At 42.2% G+C, this 20,682-nt stretch overlaps 1 protein-coding gene across 1 annotated transcript in view; it reads left to right on the forward strand.

Annotated features, from left to right (window-relative positions):
* The window catches only part of PLCE1 (phospholipase C epsilon 1), a 152,648-nt gene that overhangs the window by 92,221 nt on the left and 39,745 nt on the right, over positions 1-20,682 (forward strand). Inside the window, exons 7-8 of the mRNA XM_081329878.1 lie at positions 3,296-3,971; positions 4,175-4,357. Of these exons, the coding sequence (XP_081186004.1) occupies positions 3,296-3,971; positions 4,175-4,357 (859 nt within the window). The remainder of the gene's footprint in view (positions 1-3,295; positions 3,972-4,174; positions 4,358-20,682) is intronic.

A 20,682-nucleotide genomic window follows, 5' to 3' on the forward strand; every position in this document is an offset into this window, starting at 1 on the left:
GACATCTTGTTCTTTTCTGTAGCCTATTATTTCATCAGTGGCTTTAAGAATAGTTTCATGAATTGCTTTCAACATAAATAAAATCTGTTCCTGATCTTCGTCCATGTTCTCTTAGTGGTGTGAATTGGAAGCTTTACAGTCAGAGAATGAAAATAATTTTATCACTGAGTATAGAACACAGCTGGGCTTCTCACAGCTGATTGCCAAGGTTACAAAAGTCTTATCTATAGTCTGGGCTTCAAGCCAAGTCTCTTTAAGACAATAACAGGTTGTAATATCAGGTTTAGCCACAAGATGTCACCCATACCATTTAGGATTTAAAAAAAAAATCCAAGATTTTTATAGTCTTTTTTTCAATTTTACTTCTTTTTTGTAAGTAAAAACCCAAATCTTCAATAAGAATAGGAAGTCCTTTAGTCCTCAAGTTTTGGAAAGATAGAAATCCAGTTAAAATCAGGTTATTGTTTTAATATTTTTAATATTTTTAATATTATTGTTTTAATATTGTTTTAATGTCTTAAACTTCCCTGGTTAGTCAGTCGCCACTGTTATTAGAGGGTGGGATAGAATTTCCCTTCCCTCTCTCCACAGGGGGAAAAATACTTTAGGCAGCTTATACAGGTAGAAAAAATAGTTAGGATTGAAGAGAGGTTCAGATAGGTGCCTGGTGGTAAGTTTGACTTCGGCTGTCTGCAGCCTGGTGACGAGCCATATTTCTATGGCCAATCTTTCATCCGCCGGTTTGGAGGGCTATGCAGGATCAAGTGGAAGGGCTACCTCCCTCCCGTGATCAAGCGGGGATCCCCTCATTGCTGGTCGCCCCTAGAGGGTGACTTTTGACCCTTTCGAGGGTCCCTCAGCTATGCAAAATTGGACGTGGAAGATGGAGCTCACTTTCCAAATGGCTGTGGCGGCCGCAAACCGGACTCCTCATTTTACTGACCTTGTAAGGATGGAAGGCTTAGCCAGTCAGGATCAAACTACAGGTAGAGCCTCAATCCTGCATTCTAAACAATGTGCCACCACTGCTATAATGTACCGTATTTTCCGGCGTATAAGATGACTTTTTAACCCATGAAAATCACCTCAAAAGTTGGGGGGTCGTCTTATACGCCCAGTCGTCTTATACGCCGGAAAATCAGCGATCGGGCTGGAGCCGGCAGGACTGCCCTGCGCACGCGCACGCTCCCCAGCTGTTAAGGAGCACTCCTTAGCAGCCGGGGAGTGCGCGCGTGTGCAGGACTGTCCTGCCGGCTCCCGCCCGACGCTCTTCCCTCTTGAGGCAGCATCCCCGAGGACTCCTTAGGAGCCGGGGAGCGAGCGAGCGGGAGAGCCAGCCAGCCAGCGAGCGTGCGGGCAGGCGGGCGAGCAGCACCTGCTTTCGCGCCGTGCCGGAATTTCTCCTGCGCTCGCGCGCCGGCCTCCCAGATGCCCCTCCCGCAAGCTCCGGATGCTGCCGCGTGCCGCCCACCTTTCTAGCGCGGCTTCGTCTCTTTCGCACTGTCTTGCAGGCGCTGCCGCCGCCCCTCAACGTGCGTCTCCCCCCCCCCGCTGCAAGAGGGTGTCATTTGTCGCAAAAAAAAAATTGGAAGGGGAGGAAGCGCCCGACGTACGTGTGGGCTATAGGTAACCCAACCCTAGACCGTGGCAGCAGGCGGCGTTGGGATAGGGGAGGCGAGGCGCGCGTTCTTCCTTCCCTCTGAAGAGGCAGCCCCGGCAGTTCTTCTTCCACCGGGCTTACTCCATTTGCTGAATCTTTGTAGTTACTTAAGTAAGTGCTAGGCATTTTTAATAGGTCGCATCCTTTCTTTTCTCCACGTATTGGCACCTCGCCTTTCTACGCTCTTACCTCTCTGGCTCTGTGTTTGAATACACCTACATGCTGCACGCACCGGTAACTTTAACAAGCCAAGATGACGTCAAAATGATTGTACCACTGATACGACAAAATCATTGTACCACTGATATGAGGGTTTGGTCATTAGCATGCCTCCACATGCCTCCCTTTCCCCGACCCGTGAATCCTTTGCAAACACACATGATAACCATCAAAATCCCTTTTCAGGGCAAACCATATTATGAATTCTCTTTTTTCCCCCCAGCATTTTCTTACATGAGAGATTATAAATTAGTCCTAAGGAGTGCTCGTTAACAGCTGGGGAGCGCGCGCGTGCGCAGGACTGCCCTGCCGGCTCCCACCAGACGCTCTTCCCTCTTGAGGCAGCATCGCTCCCCGGCTCCTAAGGAGTCCTCGGGGATGCTGCCTCAAGAGGGAAGAGCGTCAGGCGGGAGCCGGCAGAACAGTCCTGCACACGCGTGCACTCCCCGGCTGCTAAGGAGTGCTCCTTAACAGCTGGGGAGCGCGCGCGTGCGCAGGACTGCCCTGCCGGCTCCCGCCAGACGCCAGCCTGCCCTGCTTCCTCCACAGTGAGAGGGGAGGACGTGCCTTCCCGGGCTCGCTGATTTTCCGGCGTATAAGACGAAAAATCTTGAAAATCATCTCAAAAGTTGGGGGGTCGTCTTATACGCCCAGTCGTCTTATACGCCGGAAAATACGGTAATAGTGCTTTTTGAAATCTATTTTCTAGTGCCATGCTTTGGGCTCATAAATATATGAATCATGTAATCATATTATTACAGACTTGTCCATCACTTAGGTTGAACATTATGGCTTTGGTATGTATTGAATAATTTGTGATGCTGAACTGTTTTAAGTATATTTCTCAGATCTTTTCCATGATTGCATTCCTTAAGCCATAGGAAGAATCTTTTCTTGATTTTTTTTGTGTGCTCATGTGCACATGCATGTATATTTTCCACTTTTTTTTAAATGAGCAAGAATTTTAAATGAGCAAGAAAGAGAAAGAAAATCTAATGCATATATTTTGAATGCTGGTGTCTTATCAATCCTCACTTTCTTTTGAATATACTTTTAATTTGCCTGAAATAATAAACATTTATTAACTCTACTATATTTTTATTAAAAAAGCAAAACCAACATTGGTGACATGGGGATTTACTCATAAGAACTCTTTGGAAAATAAGCAGAATATAAATGTCTAAATAAATGCAATAATTTTACCATGTTATTTTTTTTTATAAAACACCCCTTTTGTTACAAATGAAGCTCATTGAGAAAATATGACTTCAACATTAATGTTAAAATATTTTACATATAACACATTGCAAGGCCATCATGCACAACTGTATATTACTTTACAGAATTGCATGGTGAAATAACGTCACATGCTAATCTTTGCAAATAAAGGCTCACTGTATCTTGGTTTCTACTCAGCTTAACAACTGGAGAGCTGTCAGATTCTGAAAATGACATATTTGAGCAGTCCAAAGAGTGGGCTACCCAGGCTGCTGAAGATCAACAAGAAGCTTTCGGCCATGGAATAGAGATAATTCCCTGGTATGTGCTGTCAATCAGAGCTGATGTCCATCAGTTCATGTTGCAAGGCGCAACCGTCATACGTTATGATCAAGAAACTCACTTATCAGCTCGTTGTTTCCTTCAGCTTCAACCTGACAATAGTACACTGATATGGACAAAGCCAACCATTGCTTGCTGTGCAAATTCTAAAATAAAACTTAGCACATTAGGTAGCACCACTGACCTTGGAAAATTTCAGTTTCTTGGCTGTACTGGATTAAATGGAGTGGCCGAGGGTTGCTTAGACCTGCTGTCAGCGAAAGCTGTGTATATGGGACACTCCGGCATTGATATGCATGCGGTATGCATCCAGAATAACCTTTTAAACATGACTCTTGAAGAGAATGGTATAACATTATTATATGGACTTCAAACTACTGAAAACAAATTGCTGCACTTTGTGGCTCCAAAATATACGGTTAAAATGTTGTTTCATGGATTGCTGGAATTAATTAATGCTATAAGGAAGATGAGGAGATTTCCTGATCAGAGGTTACAGTGGCTGCGGAAACAGTACGTCAGCCTCTATCAGGTAAAGTGAACTATAATTCTCCCTTTTCCTATCATATATATATATATATCCTGTTATTGTATTGTTGAATTCTGTAATCATCTATTTTCCATTCCTACACTCTATTCTTTTCTAATACATCTGCACACAATTAAAAGAATATAAACTATTTCTCTTTAATTATGTAGGTTATACATGTTAATAAAGTTAAATACATTTATTAGGAGGATGGCCGATACGAGGGTCCAACCTTGGCTCAAGCGGTTGAGTTATTCGGAGGGAGACGCTGGAGTACGAGAAATGCAAGCTCGGGAAATTTGGCAAAAAGCATAGAGAAGCCAGGTGTGCAAAGAAACAACACTTTAGGAATCAGTGCAGCTAAGAAGAAAAAAAAAGTGCTCATGAGGGTAGGAATCTTTTGTTAGTTAATATTACATGGATTATTTAAGATTTATTATGTTTTTACCTGTCAGAGTGAATTTTTACATAAATAAACCTTAGTTTAAATAAACCTTATTAAATAAACCTTAGTTCTTTAAATTTCATTTATTTGGAAGCAGTGCAATTTTTCTTTTGTGTGTGTGTGTATGTGTATGTGTGTATGTGTGTATGTGTGTATGTGTGTATATATATATATATATATATGTAGATCTAGAGTCTCGGGTTTCTTCCCGCGTTCCTTTCATCTTCAGAAAGTTGTGGCGACGTTTCGACGAAATCCCATCCGTCATCATCAGGCCGGAGTGTTCCTCCTGCTGCTTCCAGGAGCAATGCGTGGTCTGGCTGTTCCTTTCCTTCCAACTGCCGGTGGGGCTGTGTTCTGAGGCGTGGCTGTCTTCTGATTGGGTGGATGCGTGGTTGTCTTCTGATTGGTTGGAGGCGTGGCTGTCTTCTGATTGGGTGGATGCGTGGTTGTCTTCTGATTGGTTGGAGGCGTGGCTGTCTTCTGGTTGGGTGGGGTGTGTTCTGAATGGGTGGGGTTTTTTGTTGTGTTGTAATATCCTGAGTGTTGTGATTTGGTGTCCTGAGGAGTGGGCTGTGTAGTGGCCTCCAGAGCTTTGGTTTGGCTCCGAGTTCGAGGACCTGCTATGTATCTCTGGTATGGGTCAGTCAGGTTCGTGTGTGCATTCTTCTGTTTGGGTGATGGCACTTTTGCTTGACTTGTTCTGTCTTTTATGTGGGAGAGTTTTTGTTCTGGGTGTGGATGAGTCTTGCTGGGGCTGGTGGCATTTGGGGTTGTTTGTTGGTTTTTTAAATCCTTGTTTGCTGAAATTCGTTTCTCTATCAATGCTGGTTTCCAAATGGCATGTAGGCGGGAGGTGTCGTCTCGCTTGTTCATACTGTCTGGGTGTTTTTCTATTTCAATGGCTTCTCTGATTATTCTGCTATTGAGATGTTCTATTTTGGCGATTGTTTTTGTACCTTCAAAATTGATGTTGTGTCCCGTAGTGTTTATGTGTTGTACTAGTGAAGATGTGTGATCTTTCTTCTGTACTGAGTTCTTATGTTCTTCTACACGTACCTCTATTCTTCTGTTAGTCTGTCCGATGTATGTTGCTGGACAGGAGGCGCATGGGATTTGGTATATGCCCTGGTTTTCCAGTTCTATTTTGTCTTTGGGGTTTCTCAGGATGGTTGATATCTTTCTGTCAGTGTTAAATGCGGTTTTGATGTTATGTTTGCGTAGTACTTTACTGATTTTGTCGGTTGTTCCTTTTATGTAGGGCAAGATGGCTCGTCCGTTGTTCTGTTCTTCTTCTTGGATGTTTTTCTGTTTCGGAGTCCCCTGCTGAATCATATTGGTGATTTTGTTTTTTGGGAACTTGTTTGCTGTCAATATGTCTGTCAGGGTGTGTAGTTCTGTTTGTATATGTGTTTCATCCGCAAGGCGTCTGGTTCTTGTTATTAGTGTTTTGGCTACTGAATTTATTTGTGCTGGGTGATGATGTGATTGCGCATTGAGGTAACGGTTGGTGTGTGTTTTCTTTCGGTAGACTGTGTGTCCTAGGGTGCCGTTTTGTTTTTTGTATATAAGTACATCCAGGAAAGGTAACTGGTTGTTTGTTTCAATCTCCATGGTGAATTTTATTTTGGGATGTAGGCTGTTCAGGTGTGTCAGGAAGTTTTCTAGCTCCTTTCTTCCGTGGGGCCAGATCACGAAGGTGTACTGTAGCAATGCTACAGTAGTAATGGACACATCAGACTATGAAGAGAAACTGTCCAACTTACTCAAAGAAACTACATACAAACCTATATATACAGATCCCACAACCTATCTAGAAAAGACCACCAAGAAAAAGATAAAATCAACTTCTATAAGCCAAGAAACCCAACAAACAATCATTCCTAGGGAGAAGTCATCCAGATGCCCAAAACTATATGGCCTCCCCAAAATACACAAAGATGGAATCCCACTAAGACCCATAGTAAGTTCTATAGGCTCACCACTACAAAACTTAGCTAAATACCTAGCAAAACAATTACAACCTCATGCAGAAATGGCAGCTTCATATGTCCAAAACTCATACCACTTTATAGAATTAGTGAAAAATCTACAGATAGACCAAAAAGACTTGCTAGTCAGCTTCGATGTGGTATCACTATTCACCCAGGTGCCAGTCCAAGAAGCTCTATCAACAATAAGAAGCAAATACCAACCACCAAACCATATTATAGAACTAGCAGAACACTGCTTATCAAACACATACTTCATACACAGAGGCCAGAGATACAAACAAATAGAAGGCGCACCAATGGGATCCCCTCTATCACCAGTTATCGCCAACCTTTTCATGGAAGAATTTGAAACTAACGCTCTGGAAAAGACTACAAACAAACCAAAACTGTGGCTCAGATATGTGGATGACACCTTCGTGATCTGGCCCCACGGAAGAAAGGAGCTAGAAAACTTCCTGACACACCTGAACAGCCTACATCCCAAAATAAAATTCACCATGGAGATTGAAACAAACAACCAGTTACCTTTCCTGGATGTACTTATATACAAAAAACAAAACGGCACCCTAGGACACACAGTCTACCGAAAGAAAACACACACCAACCGTTACCTCAATGCGCAATCACATCATCACCCAGCACAAATAAATTCAGTAGCCAAAACACTAATAACAAGAACCAGACGCCTTGCGGATGAAACACATATACAAACAGAACTACACACCCTGACAGACATATTGACAGCAAACAAGTTCCCAAAAAACAAAATCACCAATATGATTCAGCAGGGGACTCCGAAACAGAAAAACATCCAAGAAGAAGAACAGAACAACGGACGAGCCATCTTGCCCTACATAAAAGGAACAACCGACAAAATCAGTAAAGTACTACACAAACATAACATCAAAACCGCATTTAACACTGACAGAAAGATATCAACCATCCTGAGAAACCCCAAAGACAAAATAGAACTGGAAAACCAGGGCATATACCAAATCCCATGCGCCTCCTGTCCAGCAACATACATCGGACAGACTAACAGAAGAATAGAGGTACGTGTAGAAGAACATAAGAACTCAGTACAGAAGAAAGATCACACATCTTCACTAGTACAACACATAAACACTACGGGACACAACATCAATTTTGAAGGTACAAAAACAATCGCCAAAATAGAACATCTCAATAGCAGAATAATCAGAGAAGCCATTGAAATAGAAAAACACCCAGACAGTATGAACAAGCGAGACGACACCTCCCGCCTACATGCCATTTGGAAACCAGCATTGATAGAGAAACGAATTTCAGCAAACAAGGATTTAAAAAACCAACAAACAACCCCAAATGCCACCAGCCCCAGCAAGACTCATCCACACCCAGAACAAAAACTCTCCCACATAAAAGACAGAACAAGTCAAGCAAAAGTGCCATCACCCAAACAGAAGAATGCACACACGAACCTGACTGACCCATACCAGAGATACATAGCAGGTCCTCGAACTCGGAGCCAAACCAAAGCTCTGGAGGCCACTACACAGCCCACTCCTCAGGACACCAAATCACAACACTCAGGATATTACAACACAACAAAAAACCCCACCCATTCAGAACACACCCCACCCAACCAGAAGACAGCCACGCCTCCAACCAATCAGAAGACAACCACGCATCCACCCAATCAGAAGACAGCCACGCCTCCAACCAATCAGAAGACAACCACGCATCCACCCAATCAGAAGACAGCCACGCCTCAGAACACAGCCCCACCGGCAGTTGGAAGGAAAGGAACAGCCAGACCACGCATTGCTCCTGGAAGCAGCAGGAGGAACACTCCGGCCTGATGATGACGGATGGGATTTCGTCGAAACGTCGCCACAACTTTCTGAAGATGAAAGGAACGCGGGAAGAAACCCGAGACTCTAGATCTACACATACAGACACCCGCGAAAATCTACGAAAACAAATATCATACCTCTACGGGGAGGACATCTACCAACTGACCAGGACTTACGAAAAGTCAGAAGTACGAAGAGCAAGAATACTAAGTGACATACCTTTCCTATGCCAATGTCGAGACCAAAATATAAGACCAAATTGTTTCAAATTGAAATTCCACATCAATACCACCTCAACCAAACGCATTCTAAGAAGAACAGAAATGGCATTACTAAGAAATGAACTCCACAATAAAAGATTTCAATTAGACCAAACAAACAAGGACCTACTATCATTACATCTCAAACTCAGCAACATTATTCACCCGATACTATGGGACAAAGTGAAACAACTGGCGGTTTGGAGAGCAGAAACAGAGACCAGCTATAAAAACAACAGACATTCAAAGAAACTCAAACAATTAGAGAACTACAACAACCAAACAACCACATCACAACAACATCTACAACAAGTAGTGCATAACATCTCCCACAGAAGACTAACAACAGCAGAAACAAACGTCCTAGCAAAAGGTTTCAACTTCGCTGTTGCACCAAAGAAAATTCCCACAGAAACCATCATATGTGGAGTTGAAACCAGCTTAACTAAACTCAATGCAGATGAAGCAGACCAAGTCAGACATGAAGTCACCCACATTCTATGCACAAGCAAACCACCCAAAAGCAACCTAACAAAAGAAGAACAAGTAGCATTGCAAAACCTAAGAAAAGACAACAGCATAATCATACTACCAGCAGATAAAGGCAATGCTACAGTGGTAATGGACACATCAGACTATGAAGAGAAACTGTCCAACTTACTCAAAGAAACTACATACAAACCTATATATACAGATCCCACAACCTATCTAGAAAAGACCACCAAGAAAAAGATAAAATCAACTTCTATAAGCCAAGAAACCCAACAAACAATCATTCCTAGGGAGAAGTCATCCAGATGCCCAAAACTATATGGCCTCCCCAAAATACACAAAGATGGAATCCCACTAAGACCCATAGTAAGTTCTATAGGCTCACCACTACAAAACTTAGCTAAATACCTAGCAAAACAATTACAACCTCATGCAGAAATGGCAGCTTCATATGTCCAAAACTCATACCACTTTATAGAATTAGTGAAAAATCTACAGATAGACCAAAAAGACTTGCTAGTCAGCTTCGATGTGGTATCACTATTCACCCAGGTGCCAGTCCAAGAAGCTCTATCAACAATAAGAAGCAAATACCAACCACCAAACCATATTATAGAACTAGCAGAACACTGCTTATCAAACACATACTTCATACACAGAGGCCAGAGATACAAACAAATAGAAGGCGCACCAATGGGATCCCCTCTATCACCAGTTATCGCCAACCTTTTCATGGAAGAATTTGAAACTAACGCTCTGGAAAAGACTACAAACAAACCAAAACTGTGGCTCAGATATGTGGATGACACCTTCGTGATCTGGCCCCACGGAAGAAAGGAGCTAGAAAACTTCCTGACACACCTGAACAGCCTACATCCCAAAATAAAATTCACCATGGAGATTGAAACAAACAACCAGTTACCTTTCCTGGATGTACTTATATACAAAAAACAAAACGGCACCCTAGGACACACAGTCTACCGAAAGAAAACACACACCAACCGTTACCTCAATGCGCAATCACATCATCACCCAGCACAAATAAATTCAGTAGCCAAAACACTAATAACAAGAACCAGACGCCTTGCGGATGAAACACATATACAAACAGAACTACACACCCTGACAGACATATTGACAGCAAACAAGTTCCCAAAAAACAAAATCACCAATATGATTCAGCAGGGGACTCCGAAACAGAAAAACATCCAAGAAGAAGAACAGAACAACGGACGAGCCATCTTGCCCTACATAAAAGGAACAACCGACAAAATCAGTAAAGTACTACGCAAACATAACATCAAAACCGCATTTAACACTGACAGAAAGATATCAACCATCCTGAGAAACCCCAAAGACAAAATAGAACTGGAAAACCAGGGCATATACCAAATCCCATGCGCCTCCTGTCCAGCAACATACATCGGACAGACTAACAGAAGAATAGAGGTACGTGTAGAAGAACATAAGAACTCAGTACAGAAGAAAGATCACACATCTTCACTAGTACAACACATAAACACTACGGGACACAACATCAATTTTGAAGGTACAAAAACAATCGCCAAAATAGAACATCTCAATAGCAGAATAATCAGAGAAGCCATTGAAATAGAAAAACACCCAGACAGTATGAACAAGCGAGACGACACCTCCCGCCTACATGCCATTTGGAAACCAGCATTGATAGAGAAACGAATTTCAGCAAACAAGGATTTAAAAAACCAACAAACAACCCCAAATGCCACCAGCCCCAGCAAGACTCATCCACACCCAGAACAAAAACTCTCCCACATAAAAGACAGAACAAGTCAAGCAAAAGTGCCATCACCCAAACAGAAGAATGCACACACGAACCTGACTGACCCATACCAGAGATACATAGCAGGTCCTCGAACTCGGAGCCAAACCAAAGCTCTGGAGGCCACTACACAGCCCACTCCTCAGGACACCAAATCACAACACTCAGGATATTACAACACAACAAAAAACCCCACCCATTCAGAACACACCCCACCCAACCAGAAGACAGCCACGCCTCCAACCAATCAGAAGACAACCACGCATCCACCCAATCAGAAGACAGCCACGCCTCCAACCAATCAGAAGACAACCACGCATCCACCCAATCAGAAGACAGCCACGCCTCAGAACACAGCCCCACCGGCAGTTGGAAGGAAAGGAACAGCCAGACCACGCATTGCTCCTGGAAGCAGCAGGAGGAACACTCCGGCCTGATGATGACGGATGGGATTTCGTCGAAACGTCGCCACAACTTTCTGAAGATGAAAGGAACGCGGGAAGAAACCCGAGACTCTAGATCTACACATACAGACACCCGCGAAAATCTACGAAAACAAATATATATATATATATATATATATATATATATATATATATATATATATATATATGTTTTCTGAGGTTTTCGCGGGTGCCTGTATGTGGATCCTTGGTTTTTCGGGTTTTTCCCCGCGTAGAACTAAAGGTGTAGGCGCAACGTTTCGACGGAATCCCATCCGTCATCATCAGGCTGGTGGCTTTAGCTTCCTTCTTCTGGGAGAAGCATGTGGCTGTTTGTTCCTCTTTTTTAAACTGCCAGAGGGGGTGTGTTCTGTGGAGGTGTGCTCTGATTGGGTAGGGGACCAAGTGTGTTCTGATTGGGTGGGAGTGTGTTTTGAATGGTGGGTGTGTTCTGATTGGGTGGGGGGGTGTTCTGAGTGGATGGGCTGGTCTCAGCTGCCAGCTCCAGACCTGAGCTGGTGAGTTGTGCTGCTTTTGTTCAGCTTCGTGTTTGTGGTGGTGCCATGTTTTTATAGTGGGTGTCAGTTTGCTTATTGTGTGGTTTGGAGGGGTTTAAAGTGGCTGATGTTGCAGCTGTAGTTAGGTTTCTGTTTTGTGGTTGTGCCTCGTTATCATTGTGGGTTCGGATTTGCTTTTTGAATGGTTGTGTGGTGGTGATGTCATGTGATGTTATCATGAGTTTGGGTCTGGTATCATTCTTGGTGGTTGGGCCTCGTCTGTCAATCAAGGCGGGTTTCCAAATGGCTGGTAGGCGAGAGGTATCATCTCATTTATTCATGCTGTGGGGGCGTTTTTCTATCTCAATGGCTTCTCTGATTATTCTGTTGTTAAAATGTTCAATTTTGGCGATAGTTTTGGTTTTTTTAAAATCAATTTCATGTCCCGTGGCTTCAAAGTGTTGGACCAGGGATGAAGTTTGTTCTCCCTTTCTGAGTGAGTTTTTGTGCTCTTCAATGCGTGCACTTATTCTTCTGTTGGTCTGTCCGATGTATGTGGTGGGGCAGGTGGTGCATGGGATTTCGTATACTCCTTGGTTTTCTAACCCAATTATGTCCTTGGGGTTTCTTAGGATGGTGGATATTTTTCTGTCTGTGTAGAATGCTGTTTTGATGTTGTGTTTTTGGAGGACCTTGCTGATTCTGTCTGTGGTCCCTTTTAAGTATGGGAGGAGGGCTTTGCCATTTTCTTGTTCTCTGTCTTGGGTTTTTGTGGGTGTCTCTCTTCGGATTAAGTTGGTAATCGTGTTTCTTTGGAATCCATTGGCTGTTAGTACATTAGTGAGAGTGTGTAGTTCGGTTTTTAGGTGTTGTTCGTCAGCTAGGTGTTTTGTTCTGGAGATGAGTGTCTTGGCTACGGAGTTGATCTGTGCTGGGTGGTGGTGTGAGAGTGCGTTCAGATAGCGGTTTGTGTGTGTTTTTTTATGGTAGATAGTGTGTCCTAGGGAGCCGTTTATTGCTAACAAAGAATTAAAGGGAGACTGATATGCATTTCAAACTTATTTGTTCTCATCAGTTAGCCATACCCTTCTGAGATTCGAACCTGGGCCAATTGCACCTTAGGCAATTGTTCTAACCTTTAGGCCACTGGCTCTTTCTCACTTTGTTAGCTGAGAAGCAAGGGAGATATGTGTTAAATGTTTGTTAAGTATTTAGATTACCTTGCTAGGCCCCAAACATGGGACAAATCTTATTTCCTGTTTCAGCCTAACCCAAGGCCATCAACAGGGAGTAGTCACAGTAGTGACAGCTCATATTTGTGTAAATTTATTGCTAACAAGGTTTGAATCTCAGAAGGGTATGGCTGACTGATGAGAACAAATAAGTTTGAAATGCATATCAGTCTCCCTTTAATTCTTTGTTAGCAATAAATTTACACAAATATGAGCTGTCACTACTGTGACTACTCCCTGTTGATGGCCTTGGGTTAGGCTGAAACAAGAAATAAGATTTGTCCCATGTTTACAAGGTAATCTAAATACTTAACAAACATTTAACATATATATATATATATATATATATATATATATATATATATATATATATATATATATATATATATATATATATATATATATATATATATATATATATATATATATATATATATATATATATATATATATATATATATATGGGACGCGGTGGCTCAGTGGGTTAGGACGCTGAGCTTGTCGATCAGAAGGTCGGCAGTTTGGCGGGTCGAATCCCGAGTGCCGCGTAACAGAGTGAGCGCCTGTTACTCGTCCCAGCTTCTGCCAACCTAGCAGTTCGAAAGCACGTAAAAATGCAAGTAGAAAAATAGGGACCACTGCGGTGGGAAGGTAACAGCGTTCCGTGCGCCTTTGGCGTCTAGTCATGCCGGCTACATGACCACGGAGATGTCCTCGGACAAGCGCTGGCTCTTCGGCTTTGAAACGGAGATGAGCACCAGCCCCTAGAGTCGGAAACGACTAGCACGCATGTGCGGGGGAACCTTTACCTTTATATATATATATATATATATATATATATATATATATATATATATATATATATATATATATATATATATATATATATATATATATATATATATATATATATATATATATATATATATATATATATATATATATATATATATATATATATATATATATATATATATATGTTTTCTGAGGTTTTCGCGGGTGTTTATATGTGGATCTTCGGTCATTCGGGTTTTTCCCCGCGTAGAACTAAAGGTGTAGGTGCAACGTTTCGACGGAATCCCATCTGTCATCATCAGGCTGGAGGCTTCAGCTTCCTTCTTCTGGGAGAAGCATGTGGCTGTTTGTTCCTCTTTTTTAAACTGCTAGAGGGGGTGTGTTCTGTGGGTGGAGGTGTGCTCTGATTGGGTGGGGGATTAAGTGTGTTCTGATTGGGTGGGAGTGTGTTTTGAATGGTGGGTGTGTTCTGATTGGGTGGGGGTGTGTTTTGAGTGGATGGGCTGGTCTCAGCTGCCAGCCTTAGACCTGAGCTGGTGAGTTGTGCTGCTTTTGTTCGGCTTCGTGTTTGTGGTGGTGCCATGTTTTTATAGTGGGTGTCAGTTTGCTTATTGTGTGGTTTGGAGGGGTTTAAAGTGGCTGATGTTGCAGCTGTAGTTAGGTTTCTGTTTTGTGGTTGTGCCTCGTTATCACCCACCATTCAAAACACACTCCCACCCAATCAGAACACACTTAATCCCCCACCCAATCAGAGCACACCTCCACCCACAGAACACACCCCCTCTAGCAGTTTAAAAAAGAGGAACAAACAGCCACATGCTTCTCCCAGAAGAAGGAAGCTGAAGCCTCCAGCCTTATGATGACGGATGGGATTCTGTCGAAACGTTGCACCTACACCTTTAGTTCTACGCGGGGAAAAACCCGAATGACCGAAGATCCATATGTGTGTGTATATATATATATATATATATATATATATATATATATATATATATATATATATATATATATATATATATATATATATATATATATATATATATATATATATATATATATATATATATATATATATATATATATATATATATATATATATATATATATATATATGGATCCTTGGTTTTTCGGGTTTTTCCCCGCGTAGAACTAAAGGTGTAGGCGCAACGTTTTGACGGAATCCCATCCGTCATCATCAGGCTGGTGGCTTTAGCTTCCTTCTTCTGGGAGAAGCATGTGGCTGTTTGTTCCTCTTTTTTAAACTGCCAGAGGGGGTGTGTTCTGTGGAGGTGTGCTCTGATTGGGTAGGGGACCAAGTGTGTTCTGATTGGGTGGGAGTGTGTTTTGAATGGTGGGTGTGTTCTGATTGGGTGGGGGGGGTGTTCTGAGTGGATGGGCTGGTCTCAGCTGCCAGCTCCAGACCTGAGCTGGTGAGTTGTGCTGCTTTTGTTCGGCTTCGTGTTTGTGGTGGTGCCATGTTTTTATAGTGGGTGTCAGTTTGCTTATTGTGTGGTTTGGAGGGGTTTAAAGTGGCTGATGTTGCAGCTGTAGTTAGGTTTCTGTTTTGTGGTTGTGCCTCGTTATCATTGTGGGTTCGGATTTGCTTTTTGAATGGTTGTGTGGTGGTGATGTCATGTGATGTTATCATGAGTTTGGGTCTGGTATCATTCTTGGTGGTTGGGCCTCGTCTGTCAATCAAGGCGGGTTTCCAAATGGCTGGTAGGCGAGAGGTATCATCTCGTTTATTCATGCTGTGGGGGCGTTTTTCTATCTCAATGGCTTCTCTGATTATTCTGTTGTTAAAATGTTCAATTTTGGCGATAGTTTTGGTTTTTTTAAAATCAATTTCATGTCCCGTGGCTTCAAAGTGTTGGACCAGGGATGAAGTTTGTTCTCCCTTTCTGAGTGAGTTTTTGTGCTCTTCAATGCGTGCACTTATTCTTCTGTTGGTCTGTCCGATGTATGTGGTGGGGCAGGTGGTGCATGGGATTTCGTATACTCCTTGGTTTTCTAACCCAATTATGTCCTTGGGGTTTCTTAGGATGGTGGATATTTTTCTGTCTGTGTAGAATGCTGTTTTGATGTTGTGTTTTTGGAGGACCTTGCTGATTCTGTCTGTGGTCCCTTTTAAGTATGGGAGGAGGGCTTTGCCATTTTCTTGTTCTCTGTCTTGGGTTTTTGTGGGTGTCTCTCTTCGGATTAAGTTGGTAATCGTGTTTCTTTGGAATCCATTGGCTGTTAGTACATTAGTGAGAGTGTGTAGTTCGGTTTTTAGGTGTTGTTCGTCAGCTAGGTGTTTTGTTCTGGAGATGAGTGTCTTGGCTACGGAGTTGATCTGTGCTGGGTGGTGGTGTGAGAGTGCGTTCAGATAGCGGTTTGTGTGTGTTTTTTTATGGTAGATAGTGTGTCCTAGGGAGCCGTTGGATTTCTTGTAGACTAAGACATCAAGGAAGGGAAGTTGATTGTTAGCTTCTGTTTCCATGGTGAATTGTATTTTGGGGTGTAGGCTATTGAGGTGTATGAGGAAGTCATCCAGTTTTTCTTTGCCATGTGGCCAGATTACGAAGGTGTCATCTACGTATCTGAGCCAGAGTTTGGGTTTGTGGTTGGATGCAGCCATCAAACGCATCCTGATAAGAACTGAACTGGCCCTAATCAGAAACGAACTCCACACAAAAAGATTCCTCCTGGACCGAATCAACAGAGACCTCCTCACACTTCACCTCAAACTCAGCAACAAGATCCACCCCACACTTTGGGACAAATTCAAACAAATCGCCGTCTGGAGAGCTGAAACAGAGACTGCCTACAAAACAGACACACACACCAATAAACTCCGAAGACTAAAGGAACGCCAGAAACAAACCCCTCTTCTCCCACAGCAACACATGAAACAAACTGTGCACAACATCTCAGATAGGATTCTCACCAAAGCCGAAACCAACGTCCTGTCTAAAGGATTTAATTTTGCAGTCGCTCCCAAACACATTCCCACGGAAACCATTATATGCGGAGTCGAATCCAGCCTGACCAAAATTAACCCTGATGACGCCAACAAAATCAGACTCGAAGTTACCAACATCCTCTGCACCAGCAAACCACCCAAAAGCAACTTACCCAAAGAGGAACAGACAGCACTACTTAACCTAAAAAATGACACCAGCATAATCATTCTGCCAGCAGACAAAGGCAACGCCACGGTGGTAATGAACTCATCTGACTACCATACCAAATTATCCAACCTACTCCGAGACTCCACATACAAACTCCTCAAGACAGATCCCACCACCTACCTGGAAAAAACCACAAAATCAAAAATAAAAGCCACCCCCATCAGTGAAGAGATCCAGAAAACAATCATTCCCAGAGAAAAATCATCCAGATGTCCTAAGCTCTATGGTCTGCCCAAGATACACAAAGAAGGAACCCCACTCAGACCCATAGTCAGCTCCATAGGCTCACCTCTACAAAATCTAGCCAAATTTCTTGCCAAACAACTACAGCCTTATGCAAATTCCATCACCTCACACGTACAAAACTCATTCCAATTCATAGAGATCATAAGTAAACTAAACTTACAGCCCTGTGACCTACTTGTGAGCTTCGATGTTTTATCCCTCTTCACCCAAGTGCCAATCAAAGAAGCCTTGACAGCTATCCTAAATAAATACAACCCCCCAAAACACATCCTAGATCTGACCAACCACTGCCTATCTAACACATACTTCATCTACAATGGACAAAGATACAAACAAATGGAAGGAGCACCCATGGGATCACCCCTCTCACCTGTCATCGCAAACCTCTACATGGAACACTTTGAAACCCTCGCTCTAGAAAAATCCAACCACAAACCCAAACTCTGGCTCAGATACGTAGATGACACCTTCGTAATCTGGCCACATGGCAAAGAAAAACTGGATGACTTCCTCATACACCTCAATAGCCTACACCCCAAAATACAATTCACCATGGAAACAGAAGCTAACAATCAACTTCCCTTCCTTGATGTCTTAGTCTACAAGAAATCCAACGGCTCCCTAGGACACACTATCTACCATAAAAAAACACACACAAACCGCTATCTGAACGCACTCTCACACCACCACCCAGCACAGATCAACTCCGTAGCCAAGACACTCATCTCCAGAACAAAACACCTAGCTGACGAACAACACCTAAAAACCGAACTACACACTCTCACTAATGTACTAACAGCCAATGGATTCCAAAGAAACACGATTACCAACTTAATCCGAAGAGAGACACCCACAAAAACCCAAGACAGAGAACAAGAAAATGGCAAAGCCCTCCTCCCATACTTAAAAGGGACCACAGACAGAATCAGCAAGGTCCTCCAAAAACACAACATCAAAACAGCATTCTACACAGACAGAAAAATATCCACCATCCTAAGAAACCCCAAGGACATAATTGGGTTAGAAAACCAAGGAGTATACGAAATCCCATGCACCACCTGCCCCACCACATACATCGGACAGACCAACAGAAGAATAAGTGCACGCATTGAAGAGCACAAAAACTCACTCAGAAAGGGAGAACAAACTTCATCCCTGGTCCAACACTTTGAAGCCACGGGACATGAAATTGATTTTAAAAAAACCAAAACTATCGCCAAAATTGAACATTTTAACAACAGAATAATCAGAGAAGCCATTGAGATAGAAAAACGCCCCCACAGCATGAATAAACGAGATGATACCTCTCGCCTACCAGCCATTTGGAAACCCGCCTTGATTGACAGACGAGGCCCAACCACCAAGAATGATACCAGACCCAAACTCATGATAACATCACATGACATCACCACCACACAACCATTCAAAAAGCAAATCCGAACCCACAATGATAACGAGGCACAACCACAAAACAGAAACCTAACTACAGCTGCAACATCAGCCACTTTAAACCCCTCCAAACCACACAATAAGCAAACTGACACCCACTATAAAAACATGGCACCACCACAAACACGAAGCCGAACAAAAGCAGCACAACTCACCAGCTCAGGTCTGGAGCTGGCAGCTGAGACCAGCCCATCCACTCAGAACACCCCCCCCACCCAATCAGAACACACCCACCATTCAAAACACACTCCCACCCAATCAGAACACACTTAATCCCCCACCCAATCAGAGCACACCTCCACCCACAGAACACACCCCCTCTAGCAGTTTAAAAAAGAGGAACAAACAGCCACATGCTTCTCCCAGAAGAAGGAAGCTGAAGCCTCCAGCCTGATGATGACGGATGGGATTCCGTCGAAACGTTGCACCTACACCTTTAGTTCTACGCGGGGAAAAACCCGAATGACCGAAGATCCACATATAAACACCCGCGAAAACCTCAGAAAACATATATATATATATATATATATATATATATATATATATATATATATATATATATATATATATATATATATATATATATATATATATATATATATATATATATATATATATATATATATATATATATATATATATATATATATATATATATATATATATATATAAAGGTAAAGGTTCCCCCGCACATGCGTGCTAGTCGTTTCCGACTCTAGGGGCTGGTGCTCATCTCCGTTTCAAAGCCGAAGAGCCAGCGCTTGTCCGAGGACATCTCCGTGGTCATGTGGCCGGCATGACTAGACGCCAAAGGCGCACGGAACGCTGTTACCTTCCCACCGCAGTGGTCCCTATTTTTCTACATGCATTTTTACGTGCTTTCGAACTGCTAGGTTGGCAGAAGCTGGGACGAGTAACAGGCGCTCACTCTGTTACGCGGCACTCGGGATTCGACCCGCCAAACTGCCGACCTTCTGATCGACAAGCTCAGCGTCCTAACCCACTGAGCCACCGCGTCCCATATATATATATATATATATATATATATATATATATATATATATATATATATATATATATATATATATATATATATATATATATATATATATATATATATATATATATATATATATATATATATATATATATATATATATATATATATATATATATATATATATATATATATATATATATGTTAAATGTTTGTTAAGTATTTAGATTACCTTGTAAACATGGGACAAATCTTATTTCTTGTTTCAGCCTAACCCAAGGCCATCAACAGGGAGTAGTCACAGTAGTGACAGCTCATATTTGTGTAAATTTATTGCTAACAAAGAATTAAAGGGAGACTGATATGCATTTCAAACTTATTTGTTCTCATCAGTCAGCCATACCCTTCTGAGATTCAAACCTTGTTAGCAATAAATTTACACAAATATGAGCTGTCACTACTGTGACTACTCCCTGTTGATGGCCTTGGGTTAGGCTGAAACAGGAAATAAGATTTGTCCCATGTTTGGGGCCTAGCAAGGTAATCTAAATACTTAACAAACATTTAACACATATCTCCCTTGCTTCTCAGCTAACAAAGTGAGAAAGAGCCAGTGGCCTAAAGGTTAGAACAATTGCCTAAGGTGCAATTGGCCCAGGTTCGAATCTCAGAAGGGTATGGCTAACTGATGAGAACAAATAAGTTTGAAATGCATATCAGTCTCCCTTTAATTCTTTGTTAGCAATAAATTTACACACACACACACACACACACACACACACACACACACATATATATATGTATATGTGTATATATATATATATGTATATGTGTGTGTGTATATATGTATATAAACAGTATATATAATGCAGATATATATATGTGTGTGTGTGTGTGTGGTGTGTGTATGTATGTATATGTATATGTATTTTCTTTGAGTTGTCGCACATCCATTTTTGAGGGATGTAGTTGTCTCTGGGTGTCTGTTGTCATAAGTGGATTGCTGATAGTTCCATGTGTTGTAGCCATAGCTCTAATCATTTCCTGTGTTCTTA

This window comes from Vipera berus (assembly GCF_964194415.1).
Source record: "Vipera berus genome assembly, chromosome: 5".
Taxonomy (NCBI): Eukaryota; Metazoa; Chordata; class Lepidosauria; order Squamata; family Viperidae; genus Vipera; species Vipera berus.